This window comes from Hyperolius riggenbachi, chromosome 6 (assembly GCF_040937935.1).
Source record: "Hyperolius riggenbachi isolate aHypRig1 chromosome 6, aHypRig1.pri, whole genome shotgun sequence".
Lineage (NCBI taxonomy): Eukaryota > Metazoa > Chordata > Amphibia > Anura > Hyperoliidae > Hyperolius > Hyperolius riggenbachi.
Window position 1 is genome coordinate 97,607,650 of NC_090651.1, and position 22,115 is coordinate 97,629,764.

Here is a 22,115-nt window from a genome sequence, read left to right on the forward strand (position 1 = left end):
TCGCCCGCAAACCCGCCGTCAGATTACCTCCCAAATGTATTGTTTACATCTGTTATCTTCTCTAAACACCCACTAATTACCCATCAATCACCCATCAATCACCCCCTATCACCACCTGTCACTGTTACCTATCAGATCAGACCCTAAGCTGCCCCTTGCGGGCACCCAATCACCCGCCCACACGCTCAGATTGCCCTCAGACCCCCCCCCCCCCCTTATCAATTCACCAGTGCATTAATTACATCTGTCCTTCCCTGTAATAACCCACTGATCACCTGTCAATCACCTGCCAATCACCTATCACCCATCAATCACCCCCTGTCACTGCCACCCAACAATCAGCCCCTAACCTGCCCCTTGCGGGCAAACTGATCACCCACCCACACCAATAGATCGCCCGCAGATCCGACATCAGATCACCACCCAAGCGCAGTGTTTCCATCTATTCTCTCCTCTAAACACCCACTAATTACCCATCAATCACCCCCTATCACCACCTGTCACTGTTACCCATCAGATCAGACCCTAATCTGCCCCTTGCGGGCACCCAATCACCCGCCTACACGCTCAGATTGCCCTCAGACCCCCCCTTATCAATTCGCCAGGGCATTATTTACATCTGTCCTTCCCTGTAATAACCCACTGATCACCTGTCAATCACCTATCAATCACCCATCAATCACCCCGTCACTGCCACCCATCACCCGCTGTCACTGCCACCCATCAATCAGCCCCTAACCTGCCCCTTGCGGGCAATCTGATCACCCACACCAATAGATCGCCCGCAGATCCGACGTCCGATCACCTCCCAAGTGCAGTGTTCACATCTGTTCTCTACCCTAAACACCCACTAATTACCCATCAATCACCCCCTGTCACTGCTACCTATCAGATTAGACCCCTATCTGCCCCTAGGGCACTCAATCACCCGCCCACACCCTCAGAATGCCCTCAGACCCCAGCCCTGATCACCTCGCCAGTGCATTGCTTGCATCTATTCCCCCCTCTAATCACACCTTGAGACACCCATCAATCACCTCCTGTCACCCCCTAGCACACCTACCCATCAGATCAGGCCCTAATTTGCCCCGTGTGGGCTCCTGATCACTCGGCCAAACCCTCAGATCCCCCTCAGACCCCCTTCCGATCACCTCCCCAGTGCATTGATTGCATCTATTTTCCCCTCTAACCACCCCCTGAGACACCCATCAATCACCTCCTTTCACCCCCCTAGCACTCCTATCCATCAGATCAGGCCCAATACAACCTGTCATCTAAAAGGCCACCCTGCTTATGACCGGTTCCACAAAATTCGCCCCCTCATAGACCACCTGTCATCAAAATTTGCAGATGCTTATACCCCTGAACAGTCATTTTGAGACATTTGGTTTCCAGACTACTCACGGTTTTGGGCCTGTAAAATGCCAGGGCGGTATAGGAACCCCACAAGTGACCCCATTTTAGAAAAAAAGACACCCCAAGGTATTCTGTTAGGTGTATGACGAGTTCATAGAAGATTTTATTTTTTGTCAAAAGTTAGCGGAAATTGATTTTTATTGGGTTTTTTTTCACAAAGTGTCATTTTTCACTAACTTGTGACCAAAAATAAAATCTTCTATGAACTCGCCATACACCTAACGGAATACCTTGGGGTGTCTTTCTAAAATGGGGTCACTTGTGGGGTTCCTATACTGCCCTTGCATTTTAGGGGCCCTAAACCGCGAGGAGTAGTCTAGAAAACAAATGCCTCAAAATGACCCGTGAATAGGACGTTGGGCCCCTTAGCGCACCTAGGCTGCAAAAAAGTGTCACACATGTGGTACCGCCGTACTCAGGAAAAGTAGTATAATGTGTTTTGGGGTGTATTTTTACACATACCCATGCTGGGTGGGAGAAATTTCTATGTAAATGGTCAATTGTGTGTAAAACAAATCAAACAATTGTCATTTACAGAGATATTTCTCCCACTTAGCATGGGTATGTGTAAAAATACACCCCAAAACACATTATACTACTTCTCCTGAGTACGGCGGTACCACATGTGTGGCACTTTTTTACACCCTAAGTACGCTAAGGGGCCCAAAGTCCAATGAGTACCTTTAGGATTTCACAGGTCATTTTGCGACATTTGGTTTCAAGACTACTCCTCACGGTTTAGGGCCCCTAAAATGCCAGGGCAGTATAGTAACCCCACAAATGACCCCATTCTAGAAAGAAGACACCCCAAGGTATTCTGTTAGGTGTATGACGAGTTCATAGAAGATTTTATTTTTTGTCAAAAGTTAGCGGAAAATTGATTTTTATTGTTTTTTTCACAAAGTGTCATTTTCCACTAACTTGTGACAAAAAATAAAATCTTCTATGAACTCACCATACTCCTAACGGAATACCTTGGGGTGTCTTCTTTCTAAAATGGGGTCATTTGTGGGGTTCCTATACTGCCCTGGCATTTTAGGGGCCCTAAACCGTGAGGAGTAGTCTGGAAATCAAATTCCGCAAAATGACTTGTGAAATCCTAAAGGTACTCATTGGACTTTGGGCCCTTTAGCGCAGTTAGGGTGCAAAAAAGTGCCACACATGTGGTATTGCCATACTCGGGAGAAGTAGTACAATGTGTTTTGGGGTGTATTTTTACACATACCCATGCTAAGTGGGAGAAATATCTCTGTAAATGACAATTTTTTCATTTTTTTTACACACAATTGTCCATTTACAGAGTGATTTCTTCCAACCAACATGGGTATGTGTAAAAATACACCCCAAAACACATTGTACTACTTCTCCCGAGTACGGCGATACCACATGTGTGGCACTTTTTTGCACCCTAACTGCGCTAAAGGGCCCAAAGTCCAATGAGTACCTTTAGGATTTCACAGGTCATTTTGCGGAATTTGATTTCCAGACTACTCCTCACGGTTTAGGGCCCCTAAAATGCCAGGGCAGTATAGGAACCCCACAAATGACCCCATTTTAGAAAGAATACACCCCAAGGTATTCCGTTAGGAGTATGGTGAGTTCATAGAAGATTTTATTTTTTGTCACAAGTTAGTGGAAAATGACACTTTGTGAAAAAAACAATAAAAATCAATTTTCCGCTAACTTTTGACAAAAAATAAAATCTTCTATGAACTCACCATACTCCTAACGGAATACCTTGGGGTGTCTTCTTTCTAAAATGGGGTCATTTGTGGGGTTCCTATACTGCCCTGGCATTTTAGGGGCCCTAAACCGTGAGGAGTAGTCTGGAAATCAAATTCCGTAAAATGACTTGTGAAATCCTAAAGGTACTCATTGGACTTTGGGCCCTTTAGCGCAGTTAGGGTGCAAAAAAGTGCCACACATGTGGTATCACCGTACTCGGGAGAAGTAGTACAATGTGTTTTGGGGTGTATTTTTTACACATACCCATGTTGGTTGGAAGAAATCACTCTGTAAATGGACAACTGTGTGTAAAAAAAATGAAAAAATTGTCATTTACAGAGATATTTCTCCCACCCAGCATGGGTATGTGTAAAAATACACCCCAAAACACATTCTACTACTTCTCTTGAGTACGGCAATACCACATGTGTGGCACTTTTTTGCAGCCTAACTGCGCTAAGGGGCCCAAAGTCCAATGAGCACCTTTAGGCTTTACAGGGGTGCTTACAAATTAGCACCCCCCAAAATGCGAGGACAGTAAACACACCCCACAAATGACCCCATTTTGGAAAGTAGACACTTCAAGGTATTCAGAGAGGGGCATGGTGAGTCCGTGGCAGATTTCATTTTTTTTTGTCGCAAGTTAGAAGAAATGGATTCTTTTTTTTTTTCTTTTTTTTGTCACAAAGTGTCATTTTCCGCTTACTTGTGACAAAAAATAATATCTTCTATGAACTCACTATGCCTCTCAGTGAATACTTTGGGATGTCTTCTTTCCAAAATGGGGTCATTTGGGGGGTATTTATACTATCCTGGAATTCTAGCCCCTCATGAAACATGACAGGGGGTCAGAAAAGTCATAGATGCTTGAAAATGGCAAAATTCACTTTTTGCACCATAGTTTGTAAACGCTATAACTTTTACCCAAACCAATAAATATACACTGAATGGTTTTTTTTTTATCAAAAACATGTTTGTCCACATTTTTGGCGCTGCATGTATACAGAAATTTTACTTTATTTGAAAATTGTCAGCACAGAAAGTTAAAAAAATCATTTTTTTGCCAAAATTCATGTCTTTTTTGATGAATATAATAAAAAGTAAAAATCGCAGGAGCAATCAAATAGCACCAAAAGAAAGCTTTATTAGTGACAAGAAAAGGAGCCAAAATTCATTTAGGTGGTAGGTTGTATGAGCGAGCAATAAACCGTGAAAGCTGCAGTGGTCTGAATGGAAAAAAAGTGGCCGGTCCTTAAGGGGTAGAAAGACTGTGGTCCTCAAGTGGTTAAGGTGGCCATACATGGTACAATTTTTAATTTTTTTCGATTAGATAATTTAGTTCGATTATTCCATTAGATCGATTATAAAGATTTTTCCAGCATGTCCGATCAGATTTTTCTCAAAAAAACGGGATAATCTTTCGAATTTCTTGATCGAAAACAAAAAAATATTTTCAACTTTCATTCGATTCGACCATTTAGATCGAATAAACGGGAAAAAGCGAACTTTTTTTATTGTACCATGTATGGCCATCATTAGTCTTTCTTAATCTATTTAACTGCCACAGTGTAGAAGAACTTCAAGAAACTTTACACATGCCATGCTTTCTGATGTGAAATACACATCTTAAAAGCAGGAACCCAAGAGGTTAAACACACAGCCTTAGGTATTCAGTGGAAGCCTTTTTTGTTCGGCTCTCACTGCTTCTGTCTGGGGGAGATCTCACTGCTTCTGCTTGTGAGTCTCCATTAACTTTGCTCTCATCAACAACAACAACACACAACATTTGTAAAGCACTTTTCTCCCGTAGGACTCAAAGCACATAAGCATGGCTCAGACCATCGTAGTACAGAGGAAGAATTTTATAAGTCCGGAAATGCCAGGCTAAACAGGTGGCTTTTCAGTCTGGATTTGAATAGCTCCAATGATGGTGCTGTTTTTATTGGGTGTGGCAGAGAGTTCCAAAGAGTAGGGGCAGCATGACAGAAGGCTCTATCTCCAGATTTTTTGAGGTGCACTCTGGGAGTGACCAAGTTTATAGAACTCTCTTATCACCTCTTCAACGCAGGCGGTATTCTTCGTGCCATTACCGCCTGCTCCAATCTTTATGAATTTACATTTACTGACATGTGTTAAGGTTATTACTACACAAGTCGGTAATTTACCTCACTGCTCGGGAATCTCAGCTTTTCATGCGGTAACTGCTTTTATGAATTGACATTTTGCTAAGTGCTCGGTAAAGTCAGCTGTTTTCTGCATTACTGCATGTGGTAATGCTTTATGAATGATAGCCAATATAGGAAAACAAGGTGATGCAATGACTTGGCTTCAAAAGAAATGACTCAGTTGACTGGCACCTGCTTCAAACATTTACGTATTTTATGTACTTGGCCACCCTCTAAAATGTCACCATCTATAAATGAAGGGTAAAGTATTCAGCTTCAAGGTCAATGAACAAAAACATCTCCTGTATTTACACTGTACATCCCTCACATTGATAAGCGTGCTCAGTAATGTTATTTACAATGCTAAAATTAAATATTATTTGTACTGTTTTCTCACATGGTTCAGACAGGCAATTTGCTCACATTCAAGGATATTGTTCATCATTGAGATCAGCCGACGCCCGCATTGAAATGAAAGAGTGTTCATCTCAATGCCTTTACCGCCATTTGCCAGTGACTGCGCAAATGTTGCAGTCAATCGAAATGTCTTGGACGCTGCATGTAGCGCCCCGCAGTGGTTGAGGCTTTAAACAAGATGTGACAGCGGGACGGGAACCAGATTTTTACTCGGTTGCAGAAAAGAGTTTAGCATTGGCTAAACCCGCGGGCCGCAGAAGCCAGTGTAAACCGGATATTAGACTGAGTTTGGCTTGCAATTTAAAAATGTAAACTGAAAAGGCTGCTAGAGGATGTACGGTATATTGTATTGGACAAGGTTAAAGCCATGCTTGTTAAATAAACAATTAATTCAAATGATAGGCTGTGGAAAGGTAGGTGTAGGTGTGTGTGTGTGTGTGTGTGCGTGCGTGCGTGCGTGCGTGCGTGCGTGCGTGCGTGCCACACAGACTTAGGGCTCGTCCACATTAGAACGTGCAGATGGCCGTGTGATTGAAATGCAACTCGTACGATCGCACGCCATCTGCACCGCTATGCTCTGCGCTGCTGATCGCATTCACTTCAGTGAAAGGGTCATTGCTACGCAGAACGCAATGCAGCAGCATGCAAGCGCCTCTTACTGCTGCGCAGCGCATATGATGTGAATGGCAAAAGGGCCATCTATGCCTATCTGGCGTTCTTGCGTGTTGTACATCATATGTGCTTCGAAAAGCGCACGGAAGTGCATCATGATGTGGACGAGCCCTAAGAAAGCAGAGGGGTTTCCAGGATACCTGCAACAGCTCGGGCTCATAAGGAATCACCTTGCCGTTTATATGATGTGCTCCCATCATGCTTTGCAATGCAACATGCACCACTGTGCCACTCTCCCTACCACTGTCAGAGCTGCCCCTTAAAAGGATATGTTTAAGGAAAACTGTAGTGAGAAGAATATGGAGCCTGCCATATTTATTTCCTTTTAAACAATACAGTTGCCTGGCAGCCCTGTTGATCTATTTGGCTGCGGTAATGCCTGAATAAAACCAGAAACAAGGATGCAGCTTATCTTGTCAGATCTGACAATGTCAGAAACACCTGATCTGCTGCATGCTTGTTCAGGGTCAATGGCTAAAAGTATTAGAGATAGGGGATCAGCAGGACTGCCAGGCAACTGGTATTGCTTCAGGTGTCCTTTCAGTGAAAAGCTAACCCCCCCCCCCCCCCCCCCGCAGTTTAACTTACCTAGGGCATCTTCTAGCCCCCTGCACTCATTCTAGTCCCTCTCTTTCATTCTGCTCCCAACCCTGTAGCAGCTGTAGCCATCGGAAAGCTGGCCACTGCGCATGCGTGGCTCCGGTTGTGCGATTCCTTGAACTCTCTCCCATGGCCACGAGTGTTCGCCGCATGCACAGCTGCAATCTACATGAACTACGCAAGTGTAAACCGGTACCGGCTATGGGAGTGTGCTTGAGGCGGCGCCCAGGGACAAGCAAGTAGCTTTCCAAGGGCAACAGCTGATGCAGGGATGAGAGCAGAACAATGGTGAGGGAACAGAACAACTACAGTGGGCTAGAAGAAGCCATATGCAAGTTAGAGGACAACTGAAGTGAGAAGAATATGGTAGTAAAGTACAGTTGGGCCCCAATCAATTAAAGTGGCTGGGGCTCCCCAACTTCACTGCTTCAAAATACTCTTGGATGTGCAGTGTGAATGGCACCATAATGTAAAGTGAAAATTTCTGTTTATACATGTTGTGGCAAGAAGGCAAAAAAGCGCAATTACAGTGTTGCATTCTAAAGGCAAGGGAGTTTTGAATCAGGACGATACCATTTATTGGCTAACTTAGAGATGAACAAACGGTAAGCTTTCAGCTTATAATAAGCCGATAGCTTACTGTTTATTCATCTCTAAGTTAATAAATGGTATTGTCCTGATTCAAAAGTCCTGGGAGAGACAGTGTCAGGGATTTCATCATGTTTGTCGTTCCTCCCGATATTGCTTGCTGTTACTGATGTGCAATCAACCATGATAGCCCTACATCTTGCAGCATGTCCAAATGGTAACATCGTTGATCGGAAAATGCACTTGGTGGTACCGATTCAATAATTATCAAATTGGATGATCGGCCGGCAACTCGATAGATGTATGGGCCCCTTAATACTTTTTTTTCCCATTAAAAAAAAATTCAAAATATTGCAGTTAACATTAAAACATGAATACAAACCCAGTTGCAAATATAAATGTTTTTCTACCGATGACAGATGCTTAAAGCGGACCTGAACTCTTACACAGGACAGAAGGAAAACAGAGAAATGCACCCTGTATGTATTGAGAGAGTTTTGCCTGTTTAATTCCCCATCATTTGCGCCTAATCATAAGTTGTAATTTGATTTCTCCCCTGTGTCACCTGACTGCCATGGCAGAGATGGCAGATAAGCTAATTTTAAAGAACAGGATGTTAACATGTCTGCTTCCATGACTCAGGAAGTAGAAACAGTGCAGATTTATTTTAGAATTTCTATCAGCTGTAACAAAGAAATGTTTTTTCGTTAAAGGTCATTATGCTGTTGGGAATCTTTTAGACCAGAGGGGACGTTCTAAGTTCAGGTCCGCTTTAAAAAGCATGAAACCTGGGAATCAAAACAGACAATGGCTGCAAAGCATAATGGGCCAGTGGCCTTCACATTAAATGCGAGAGCAACATAAGGACAGGCACTCCCTTTAAATGAAGCATTGAGCCAAGAGTGCACAAGTATAACACTTGATTCCTGGCAGTGCCCCAGCAATTAAAATAAAGTGTCCAATCATTCAGTATGTGCCCATTAAAGCCGCACCTTTCTGAATAAAATCCAACCAGAGACAAAGCCTATTTCACCCTTAAGCTCATTAGTTTTGAAATGAACAGATAAAACAATGCCTGTCAAGGCCAGTTAGAAGCAGGAAACTCTTTCCTGGGTAAACAGGGAGTGCGTGAATATGCCAGCAGTGCCATGAACAATCGCTCGCTGCTTCTTGCAAGTCACACCGTGCCCTGCTATTCCAGAGCAAAGATCATTACTTTGCCAAAAGACTGGGGGAAGCCTGATTATTATCTCTGACCCTGAGGACGGTCTGATTACATTAATGGCTCCTGTATATGGAAGAGGCACACCATGCATGCTGAATGGTATGCTGCTCTCCCTCTCACTTTGACATAGATCTCATTAACTAAACATGACAGCAATGATGAAGAACCAGGAAGAGCCGAGCAATATGGAAAGAACACAGCTCCCGTTTATGTGATGCCACAGAATTAATAGCTTGGGTTCTTTCATTCTGCCACGGGGGAATGAAAATGACTACTTTTATGTGAATCCCATGTGTACAATAAATAAATATTTGGAGAAGAGTTTCTTCGATAATGTGATGCCACAGAAGGGCAGCACAGCAGTCAGTGATCCTGCTCTGCATATATATTCCTGCATCAGAGCGCTATCACAAGCCACATCTGCTGATACATACGGATTCATTACAGATTATCACTGCCACAAAGGGAAGAGCCTGTTGCTCTTTTTTCCAATTCAGAATGCTCAGGCAGCATAACATGTGAAATGCTGTAACTGAGCTGTAGGGATCATTCTGTGGTTGGGCAGGCAAGTCCTTGGGATTTCAATGTAAAGCAACGTGCGCTGTCAACAACTTTGCAGAAAGGGATCGGATTCCAATCCCTAAGGCAACAGTTCCATGCACAAGCGCAGCTACAGCTGAGCGATGCATTCTGTTGCTATGGAGGGTGAATTTATAATAGCAAATGATATAGCGGCTTTTGGCAGGCAGGATAACAGCGGCAACAATATACAGACCTCTTGCCGCCGCTAGTGTCCGGTCTGCACTCGCATCTTGGAGACTGAGCCCATAGTAAGATGACAACGGGTCCTGAAAGGTGAGTTCTTTACTCTCCCATTGAGCACTCTCCAAGGGGATGAAGGAGTACTCGCTGGCTCCCCATACTGGGGAGGGGTTATATGGCTACTACCTATACAGGGTGGGGCCATCTGGCTACCTATACAGTGGGGTTGACAAACTACCTACAGCATATGGAGGGGCCATATGGCTGTGCCTGCATCATAGAGACAGAGTGCCTAGTAGGATGAGGACGGTTCCTGGAGAGTTGAGTGCTTTACTACCTCGCTGTGTAATCTGCATAGGGTTATGAATGGGGGAATCTTTGCAGAGAAGAAGTCCTTGGATAGAAAGGGGAGAGGGGTAACAATGAGTTGCCGCACCACCACCACTGCTGAGCTAAAAATACACCAAATCTATACTTGGCAAGATCTGGAAATTTGCATGTGTGGACCTGGATGTGTGTGGGAAAATCAGGTTTGGAAAGCTCCCCATTTCTGCATACGTTATTGCAAATCTCTGGTTCCCGTCCAAAGACAATTTGCATGTTTGGAGAATTTTTAGCTCATCACCAAAAAGTGTTGAAGGGGCAAAAAAGAGAGACATCAGCTTTTAAAGGAAATAAGAACTCTCTTCATCAGTTTAACAGAGTACCTAAGCAGCTCGGGGTGACCCAAAGCCACTAGGAAAGTATAGGGGACTAAAACAGACCGAAAAGCCCTCCTACTAAAAAAGCAATGCTTAGTGAGATTTGCCTTTTTAAAACAAAAAGGTATTTGTGATAATTCAACTTTAACCACCTGGGCAATACGGACGAGCTCAGCTCGTCCAGTAACGCCGCGGTGGATTGCTCAGGCCCTGGTGGGCCGATTTGAATATTTGTTTTTGTGCTTTTTTTTTTTTTTAAACACGCAGCTAGCACTTTGCTAGCTGCGTGTTTCTTCAATCGCCGCAGCTCACCGCCGATCCACCAGTACCCGCCGCGAAAGAGCCCCCCCCAAGACCCCGTGCGCAGCCTGGCCAATCACCGCCAGGCTGCTCTATGGCGTGGATCGGGACTACCTCTGACGTCACGACGTTGATGACGTCATTCCATTCGTCGCCATGTCGACGGGGGAAGCCCTGAAGGAAATCCCGTTCAGAACGTTTTTTCTTGATGGGCATGATCGCCGGCGGCGATCGGAAGGGTGGTAGGGATTCGCCAGGGAGGGGGGAATCATGTAGCTAGCGCTAGGCTAGCTACAGGATAAAAAAAAAATTAGGTTAAAAGAAAAAAAAAAAAAAAACACCCGCATCTGTGTGGCTGCGGGGATTCAGAACTCCGGGGAGGTTAAGGGCTCAGACACACTATAAGCGCTTTTCTGAGCACTTTTTGGTCTCCAGAGCTTTTTAACTATGTACACACCTTAGTAATTGAAATCTAACCCCTGTCTTGATGGCTATCTGGCTGCCAGGGCGTAGATTTCAATTCACAGCCGCTGTGCGCATCCGCCATTTTCATCACTCCCGACGATGTCGCCGCAGCTCACTCGGCTCTGAAGTCTCTATGACTGCAGAGTTCCTGTGAGTGGGTCAGGAGCCAATTTTATTGGCTCCTGACCCTGTCTTTCAATGTAAGAAACCCCCATTGGCTTACAATGAAAGACAGGGCCAGGAGCCAATGAAAGCGTCTCCTGGCCGGCTCACAGGAATCTCTATGACGGCAGAGTGGGTGGCCCAAGTTCCCGATGCACGGCGGTTGTGGCGGGTATGTGCGACGATTCAACGGGATACCACCATTTCTGTACCAGCGGTTTCTGGTCCTAAAAGGGGCAAAGACCGCTGGTGCTTAAGTGGTTAAAAAAACGCTCCCATTGATTTACATTAAAATCATGACCGTGGTAAAAATCGCACGATTTTACTACAATTTTAATTTAAGCCAATAAGAGCATTTTTTAGAAAAGCTCTCAGAAAGCTCAGGAGGCCAAAGAGCACTCAGAAAAGTGCTTATAGTGTATCTGAGCCCTAAGTGCACATCTGTGGTTACATCAGTTTAGAGCAGGGCTTTTCAACCTGTGGTACGCGTACCACCAGTGGTATTTTGCTGTTGGCCAGGTGGTACGCACCAGATTTGTCTGCCACTTAATGGCCGCCTGCTGCTGGTTCTTGTCCCGTCCTGCCACCACAAAGTTTGGCTTCTCTTCACTGGCTCCTCACTGTGCTGTCCTGTTGCATACTTCAGACCTCAACTCAGCAGTGAGGAGACAGCCAGGGGAATGGTGCACAGTGATGGCGTGTATACTTCTAATACAGGTGACATCACTGCTCACTGCCTGTATTTAAAGTATACGCATCTTTACAGTGCACCGTATACCTGACTGTCTCTACACTGTGGTCGGGCTATCGACGATCTGAGGTTTAAACTAATTCACAGGATAGCACAGCGAGGTGCGAGCAAAGGGGTCCAGAACTTTGTGGGGAGTCACTGCCCAGCTCTATTATGGTGGGGGGAAGCTACCTATGTTGGCAATCTGTAGGCTAGTAATCTAATTTTAATCCTTTTCCCCACCAATGCCTCCTTTTCCCATCCCATATGCCCCCTTTTCTTAAAGTGCGCCTGTAAGAAAAAAAAATGCGCCTGGGGATACTTACCTCTGGATCCTAAAGAGGCTTCCCCCTTCCTCCTCTGTAGAGGAGATCCAGTGCTGGGACCCCCAAAGATCTCCTTGTTGGCGTGCACGCATGCACAGTAGCATTTTTTTGCTCGGTCTCCGGCAGAAACAGCCGAGCCCAATCGGGTACTCTCTACTGCGCAGGCACACTGGTGGTACTTGAAAATGTTTAGGCGATAAAAGTGGTACATTTAAGGAAAAGGTTGAAAAGCCCTGGTTTAGAGCACTCAAGTAGTAAAACATGATTGCTGATTGGTTGCCAGACTGCACATTACTCACTGAAGTCACAACAGTTTGCATATGGGGTATGATGAAACCAGAACCTGCTTTAACAGAAACCAATGACTGAACTTGAGGGCCCGTTTCCACTTGTGCGGTGCGAATCGCCGCGGTTAAAATTCGCATGCGGATGCGAATTTCTCATGCGGCTGTATGCGAATTTAACCATGGCAGTGCCGGTGTGTTTTTCCATTGATTTCCATGCAAATTCGCATTAAAATTCGCATGCCAAAGCCGCAGGCGATTTCCCTATTAAATACATTAGAGGCGATTTGCATGCATTTCACACGCAGGCGAATTCTGAGGGCTCTGCCGTGCAGAAAAATCCTGCACAGAAAACCGCTCAGGAAAACTGACAAGTGGAAACAGGCACATCCACTTGTATTGGCTGTGCGAATCTGCATGCAGGAAACGCATGCAGATTCGCGATAGTGGAAATGGGCCCTCATGCTAATCAGTAGCAGATACCATGAGAAAACTTTACCTTTTCTCTAATAGATCAGGGACTGATATTGTGGTGAAACCCCTTCCACAGTGTGATGTCAGCACCAAGGTCCTGACAGTTTGCAGTCTGTGAACCTTGTTGCATTGTAGAAAATAATAGCCCATACTCACGGGCTACAATTGTCACCGCAACACGCGGCGCGTGCGTGTTGCGGCGACAGGTCGCCCGTGAGTATGAGGCGCAACGCGGGCGCGCACCCCGAACCGTCGCTCGTCACTGCTGTCCCCAGGCGATTGGCGCAGTCAATTGCCCGGCGACAGCTGCCGCAACTGTCGCTAGTCCGTGTGAGTATGCGGACTAGCGACAGCAACATAATTGAAAATAGACGGCGCTTCCGGCGAGGTGGAGGAACATCGGCGACAGCTTCCGTCGCACAGCTGATCCCTCTTCCGCGTGTGTACGCGCAGGGACCTGGCGACGAGCTGTCGCCGGCCTGTCGCGCACACGCTCACATGTGCTGGCGACAGGCCACTTATGTAGCCCGTGAGTGCAGGGCCATAACAGTTGTTTCCAACCGCCAAGCAACCATTATCTTCCTCTGTGCATATGTATACAAAAAAAAAAAAAAACCTTTTAGCCTACCCCATTGTTAGTGGGCATTAGGCCTGAAAGATAAATCGAATTTAAACCGAAATCGCGATCACCAAGATCAAAATTTCAGAATCGTTAAAGTGGTGATTATCGTGATCACGTCATTTCCACATGGGGAAGTTAGAAGAAGTGGCTTTAAACTTCCCTAAAGTCCCAGCGCGTGTGGCCCGCATCGTTAGACATAAATTCCGCATGAGTCCAACGCTGTCCGTCCTCGATTGCCGGCTCTTGTGCTTGGCAAAACTCCAGGTTCCTGTATGTCACATGACATACAGGAAGTATTCCATGCATTTGAGCCTGCAGGAGGCGAAGTGCATCGCTGGACTCGTGCTGGAAAGCTATGTCCAGAACTGATGCAGCTTGGGGGACAGAGGAGGCACAGAGAGAGACAGAGGGCAAGAGAGACCCAGAGGAGGCATTAAGAAGCAAAAGGGGCACAAAGAGAGACGGGGACAGAGGGGGAACAAACAGGCACAGAGGGGTTGCAAAGCTTGATTTGAAGGAAATCGTGAATCGAAATTGCTTAATTCAATGTTTTCCTAAAATCGTTCAGGCCTAGTGGGCATAGCTATAAATAATTGTAGTTGGTGCTGTCTAGTTTTTTTTCTTGTCTTCCAGTGGTAAACATTAAGACATGCAGGCTCATCATGGATCAAACAATTTGAACAAATGACATGACGAATATAAATCATTTCTTGATCTCTCTCCTATTTAACTTCTCACTTTGCAATGTATGGAATTTTTTTTTCTCCCCTTTCACTAAACTTCTTCTTTAAAACAGGAGTATCAGCTCCAGAACTCAGCATAACATTTGCTGAAACCCAGACATGTTTCTATTTCTTAAGGGCTGTTGCTCTGGACACCACATATAAACACACAGTTTAAAACAGCAGCAATTTTAACATTTCCTGTATTTGAGATTCAAGGGTAAACGTTTATATAAATAGACGTTGCACAAAGTAATCTTTGCCTGTGCAAACGTATTACCAAATATCATGCTCTGATTATTGCATTACACAGCATTGTGTGTTCTACAAGCACAATGACACATGTGCATGTATGTATTTTACACATAAATCAATGTACAGTGGTTTGAAAGAGTATTTGGGCTGGTTTTCCTCATTATTGCATGTTTTGCCACACTGAACAGTTTCTAAAACCTAAAACAACTGTAGAAAATTAAGATGTTGGAGGCTGCAAAACACAGCAATTACATAATTTGATGCTCCATCAAGCTGCAACAGGTCCGGCCTGCTGCACCACTTTCTGGCTGTGTGCGGCAGGCTCTGCACTCACCAGATTTGGTATGTTCTTCGCAGGCAACTGCTTTCAATAACCAGCTGGGCACTTGCTTGTGCTCAGCACGGACGGTGGACAGGCAGCTACCCCAAACAGTGGCATCTGACCATGGCAGATCCAGTCCTCAGACACAACATGAGACCATTTTTTGGCCACTGGGTAAAGCAGTGTGCCAAATGTGACACGTGGTGGTACCAAACGCCACCATGTAATGGCAGACAAATGGCACTTGTGGCCATCAGCTGTGGGGGGGGGGGGGGGGGGGGAGAAAGGGTACCTGCCCAATAAGCAAGCAGTTCAGCTGCCCATGAAAAAGGAGGTCTACACTAATACAACCACAAGGAAAACATATTGCCACATGGTAAGCATATGCACGCCACCCCCTAAATAAAGAATCAGGACCTGCACTCATGGGTTGGACATCAAATTAGGAGTCACCGCCAAAACTTTATAGCGATTTCTGTATTATGCAAATTATTTTAGTTTGTTTTTTTTTTTTTTTTACTTTTTAAGGCCCTGTTCACATCAAACGTGCATAGATTTTACTATCCCAACATTCCCACTTATGTGCTGTGCAGCAGGTGCGACATCACAACGCACCGCTGCATGCATTTTTGTTCAAATGCAGCACTGCCACAGCATAGTGGTTAGCACTCTCGCCTTGCAGTGCTGGGTCCCCGGTTCGAATCCCAGCCAGAGAACTATCTGCACAGAGTTTGTATGTTCGCCCCGTGTCTGCGAGGGTTTCCTCTGGGCACTCCAGTTTCCTCTCACTTCCCCAAAAAAAGCATACAAATAAGTTCATTGGCTTCCCGTTAATTTGGCATTAGACTATGATACATACAGACATGACTATGGCAGGGATTAGTTTGTGAGCCCCTCTGATGGACAGTTAAGTGACAAGACTATATACTCTGTACAGCACTGCGGACGAGGTCAGCACTATAAATACTAAATAGTAATAATAATTCAGTGTCAGTGAATGGGATCAGCACTGCAACATACAGCAACAGAGCGTAACTCAAGAGGGATGTGCAGCAATGTAAACGCACAGTCAGCTGCATTGCATAGCATGAACGAGGCCTAAATCGCAGCCCCATTTTCTCCTTCCTATGGACACATAGTAAATTAACGTTTTCACAGTACATTCCCTATGTTGGGAGAACGTTAACTGACTGATCTAGCCAAGAATACCCTTGCATTTTTGTAGGGCTGTGGATTTGGTACAAAAATCATCCAACTCCTAAGTTCATGAAACCACCGACTCCAGGTACCCCAAATTGCTTTAGCTCAAACTACAAAGCCCTGCATTTTTCTGGTGCAAAAGTGCAACTGGCAGCCTTAAGCTGGCACTAAACTAAACAATATATTTGACAAATTAGTCATTTGATTTAATAAAAGCCTCTCATAAGTCAAAAATTGCCAAAAATTGTGGTTCCCCGCTGCACCATGACCGTTCTGTGGACAATATTACATGATCAGAAATGACAGTTCCTTGCCAATATCAATCACGATGTCAATTGCAATGTGGACTGCGGGCCATTTAACTGTGTGGTTGAATAGTGTATAACCAGTTCTAAAGTACAGACATCGATCCAAAACCAATCACTGTTATGTGACCAGCACAAAGTTTACAGAAAAAAAAAAAAGTCTTTGTGGACTTTTTCATTTAAAGTGCAAGAGGATTGCGATTTGCTGGTGGATATTCATCATTGTGAACTATATAATATCCTGTAATCTCTGTAACCTTCACAGTTAATATTTTTTTTATTTTTGTTGTATGCTAACAGTGCATGTTGCACTGCACAATTTCAATAAAAAGTCTCTTAAAGTAAATTGGACCTAAACTCTTGCTCAGCACAGAATGAAAAAGAAATGCACCCCGTATGTATTTAGAGAATTTAATTTTTTCCCCCTCATCTATGAATAATCACCACCGTAATTTGATCTCTCGGCTGTGTCAGTTCAGGAATCTCCTTTGCCCCAGCAGAGCAGCTAAATTGTAAACACAGGATACAAACAATATGTCCGCTTCCATGAAAGCAGAAAGTATACACTGTAGATTTATTGCAGGATTTGTATCAGTTGTAACAAAGATGTTTTTTCTTTAAAGGTTATTATGCTGTTGCGTATCTTTTAGAGCAGAGTGAATGTTCTGAGTTCAGGCCCGCTGTAACAGCAGGAATGGGTTGGGCTATGTTCACATCACATTTAATTGCGCATTTTCTAACATGTACCATGAATGCTTGTATGCTTCAAGATGCGCTCTTTTGCAGCAACAATAGAGTACATTTCAACATGAATTATCAGTTATGTGGGGGGAAAAAATTAACAAAAAACACACCTGGGCATACACTATTAGATTAGCTAAACAGATCAACCTGATATTTGCTGGTGGTCACCCTCCACCACACGATATTAGATCTCAGTAAGGTGCGTACACACGCACTACTGAATGCGACAGGTCCGCCGGACCCTCCCGCTGAGCGGTCTTTAGCCGACAGTTTGCACGTGTGTACGCGCTGTCAGCAGACTGATGAGGCGGTTTCTGAACGATCCACTCAGCTCAGATCTCAGTAGAGATCTGAGCAATTATCGATACCCCCATATTCCCACCCATGGTATTACAAAAAGAACTGCCTTTCTACAAATGCAAGCATGCAGTACGGTATAAAACGCAATGCATTAGTGGGAATAGCAAACAGAGTTTAATATGAGAAACAACATGTCAATACAAATCACAAAATGCTAAGTCCTGAAAGTCAAACTAAAACACGTGTGAATGGGCATTAAGATAAAATGCTCTTACAGGGGTTGGCTACCAGCTATTAACATGTAACAGGGCCTTTTTTTCATATGGAATAGAGCCATTTGATAACCTTGTTCTTGAGGCTAGGTACACACATAGCAGAAACGCTAGCGTTGTGGAAAAAGCTGCTTTTTTGCCGCTAATGGAACTCTATGGGCTGCAGGAAAAAAACACAAAAACACATATGCGTTTTCTATGAGTTTTCAAAAACGCAGGTTTTGTTGCATAATATTCATAAACACATTAAAAACGCACATAATGAAAGTCAATGGGAACGCAATAGTATGCGTTTTTCCCGCCCAAAAAAAAAAATGTATGCTGTATTTCCACTTCCTGTGGTCTTCCAAGTGATTTGCATAAATGGAAATATAAAAATGCATGAAAAGCTTATATGCGAAACGCAAATGCATTAAAACGTACGCAAAACACAGCAAAAGACGCAGTAAAATTGCACACACCTTTAACATAAAACATGACACAGAACGCAGCCTTTCAGGTTATGTTATGTGTGCACCCAGCCTGAAGTAGGAGCTTCAACATTATGTATGCAGTGTGAAAATTTGGGGGCAGGTTAAAAGCAGGGAGGAGAGACATTTTACCACAAAAGCAACACACTTGTCTGACAAAGAAATCCCCATACTGATTCAGTGCAAGGAAGGGGCTAACATAGATGACAAGGCGCAGAATGTCTAGTTATGACCCTTCCCCGAACAGCTACTGTTTTTATCAAACCATGCTCCTTTGCTTGCCTCATTGCTCAAGCCAATGGTAATTCTGGTAGAAATATTACCCGACACAGGATGATATCTTAATCCTATTCATAAATCTCACATATAGTGTCATTATCTCTTCTTTCTTAACAATATGATAATAAGCAATGCCATCTCCTCAGGCTTCTGAACAGCTATCTTCCTACTACTACCTCTGAGTACAAATAAGGAAAAACACTGAAACTACATTAGCCTGAGATTCAATCTAACAACGATTATATCAGTTTGAAGGAAGGAGCAAAAGAAATGGCTAAAATGTATTTATTTCCGAAGCCAAACACCCAGTGACACTCGGACAGCCTCTAACACAGAAAGACAATAACATAGTCAAGGCGGTTGTTTCACTTCCTCCTTATATACCATTTGGTCTGTGTACTCAGCATAAATCTAGCAGGCTGAAAATGTAATACAAAATATATATTCCATCCTCTAGTAACCATATGTAGTATTAGTACATAACTGGTATTATTTCTATTCATAAAAGCTATTGTAGTTATATATGGCATTATAAGCCACCCCTGATGTTTTTATTAAAAACCTCATGTACTGAACACATATGCAACTTCATGTTTTAAAGGATTTGTGTAAATATATAGACAATTTAACATATCGGAACTCAGGTTATTTTAATTACTTATTGTTAACTATCCCTAGTTCTACATACTTTCCTTTGTAACTTAAAGAAAACCCCATTCATCTTTATGCAATGCCTTGTATAACTATGTTGATTTGCAGCCATGCCATAAAATGTGTATCAAACATTAATTAGATTTTATGAACAAAGACCCCGCAAGCTCACTTAAGTGCAGTACCATTCAATCCATCTCCCGTAACCATTATTCCAAGGCGTTTAAGAAATAGCTGATTCAGCTACACAAATGCAAAGGAAATGTCCTTAGCAGAAGGCCTCAGTAGGTTTCAAGCTGTCACACTTCTTCTCCCCACCTTGTCCACACTGTCCGATTAGGTGCTCTCATAATCGGATTGAGACTAATCTCAACGTGCCCTTCTCAGACTGAATAATTACATTACACCTCTACTAGGGGCCATATTCAAGCAAGACTGAAGTTAGAAAAAAATAAATAAATGGTAAGTGTATTTTATATTTCTATTTGTCCTCAAGAAAAAAGGAGGCAAAGTGTTCTCTGGGAAACTCTGAAAAGTGGTAGACAATAAAGCTGTAAATGCTAATGATTAGCTTGATGTACACCAAGTCACTGACGGATTCACATAGTGCTTAGGGTGGAGATGGGCAAGATGTATGTACAGTACATGCTGCAGATCCGATTCTTAAACTATGAGAAAGTCTTTCTAGAAAACACTGAAATGCATATATAGAAGGGGTGTTCATAGTGATTTTAGAATTATGGATGTTTTTAATTATACGTATAAAATGTAAACAATAATTGGATTTCCTGAAGAACATTACATTTAGCTTGAGTGACATGCAAGTAAACAGGTGTCTGAATGGTCTACTCAGGAAAGCAGTTCACAACTGATTTTTTTTTACTCAAGATAAACAGACTGGCATATGCCCATCCGTCTGTATGTGCTTCAGCATACAAAAACCATGACCGAAGTAAAGAAATATTACACAATCTCAGCATCGCCTTTCAGTGAAGGACAACAAATTAGACAAAGCACATGTATATAATGGATCTATACAAACTGCAGGAACAAGGACAAATGTTGTCCATGGCAACTAGAATTTACTGCCTGGTATAATTTATAATTAACATACTCATGTCTTAACACTGATCTATGTGGCACCAACATGTTCTATAGCACAGTACCAAACAAAGAGTGAATCTCAAAGTTATGTGATTCAAAGGTTATGTTAACATGTCAAAGATGGCGAGGACTACTGATGTTGACGTCTTAAATGGAAAGATAATTCACCTCTTAGTCTACAAACACTTACATAATAAGAAAAATATCCAAACATCTGTACATTTTTGTTTTGTTTAGTCTTTGTCATAAGCCTGTTTCACACAAAATTAAGAATATTAGGTACATGGCAAAACTTATACCTATAGGTCACCCCCTAGCCCACAGAAACATTACAGAATATATGATACAATCCAATTAAATAATAGTCGAAAAAAAGATGAGGCCAAATATGGAGAAATCTGATCATGCAATAGGTCAATCCAACATAAACTGGATAAAGCAACTGCAGACTGTGATCTCAATAACAGACGAATATATCGGCCAGTGACAGAAAACAAAACTGATTAGTTTGTATCTACTGTTAATTGATTATTGTTGTCATAATAGAGTAACTGATTTACCAACTGAGCAACTAAATACACATATGCCTATAATTACACGTGAATTGAATTCTTACGGGAGGCATACACCATAAGATAGTGTTCATAGATTACATGTTTGATTTGACAAAAACTTCAGCATGAAGGAAAAGCGATAAAAAGCTAGAGCACTATTGGCTCATTTCAAACTGATACTGGCGACCGCGGATCGCAAATATCCATGCTCTCACTGACTGAAAGCAGGTGATCAACATTTGGATAGTTTGATATGAGCAGCATAAAGCAGTACAAAACTATTAGTGGCAGCATAACAACCCATATTTGATCAGATTTCTGTTGAGATTAGAATTGAGTGTCCCAAAAGAGAAAAACTATTGACATTCCCAAATTGTTTTCTAATCTGAGAAATATCGATGACCAAAACATGTAAATGTCACATTATCTATGCCAAGGTTTAGATTTTAGAGCCTTGGCCTCAAGAGCTTACAATCTACAACTGACCACTACACAGTTTACATCATTTTCAGTAACATTTATTGTAATCGGTTGCCAAGAGAAACAGCGGCAGACGTCATCAGTGCTGACACCGATGTCCCAGTAGCAGTTGGATGCTATTTAGATGGGTATGCTGAAATGATGGCACACCGGCCAGGCAGTGGTGACCAGCAGTACAGTATAAGGCAGCCTGCGTCCTCCCCAATCTCACCTCATACTGGATGTACTGCTTCCTCCACTCCGGGGTGATGTGAGCGGAGAGATGTTCTGCGAACTTCATCCTGAGCCTGGACCCTCAGGGGCCCCGCTCCCGGCCCTCAGGGGCCCCCGACTACCTCTTGTTCCGCCGCCGCTGGATCCCCGGGAGCGCTCGGGCTCATGTGTCCCGCACTGTCCGGCGCTCTCCCCGGGTGCGACGTATGCTGAGTGTCCCGGGATGTCCCGCCGTGTCGGCCCCGGGTAGCGGTCCTGCTGTCTATGACGCCGCTGTCCGCTCCTCTGGCTGCCTCACAGCATCCCCCAGCTCTGCCTCCTCACTGGCCCCGCCGCCATCTTGACAAAACTCCCACCGCGTCTGCGCACTCTCCGCCCACACACAACGTCAGTGTCATGGTAACCGCCTCCACCTGGCCTGCGCTGAAGAGATGTGGGCGTGGCCTTCACAGCGACACACAAGATAAGGCGTGGTTAGAGCCGGCAAATTATGCATAGGGCGGTTTTGTAACTGGTTGATACGCCCACTTTATGAAACGCCGGGTGTTTGCGGCAACATTTGAAGAGGAGTGGCTAGCGAATCCACGCCCGGTTGTTTTGAAACCGCAGT

General features: G+C 43.8%; 1 protein-coding gene across 1 annotated transcript in view; it reads right to left on the reverse strand.

The window, feature by feature from the left end:
• Positions 1-21,897, reverse strand: part of XPR1 (xenotropic and polytropic retrovirus receptor 1) — a 233,036-nt gene extending 211,139 nt beyond the window's left edge. Inside the window, exon 1 of the mRNA XM_068239712.1 lies at positions 21,504-21,897. Within this exon, the coding sequence (XP_068095813.1) occupies positions 21,504-21,572 (69 nt within the window). The 5' untranslated portion in view covers positions 21,573-21,897. The remainder of the gene's footprint in view (positions 1-21,503) is intronic.
• Positions 21,898-22,115: the final 218 nt, after the last annotated feature.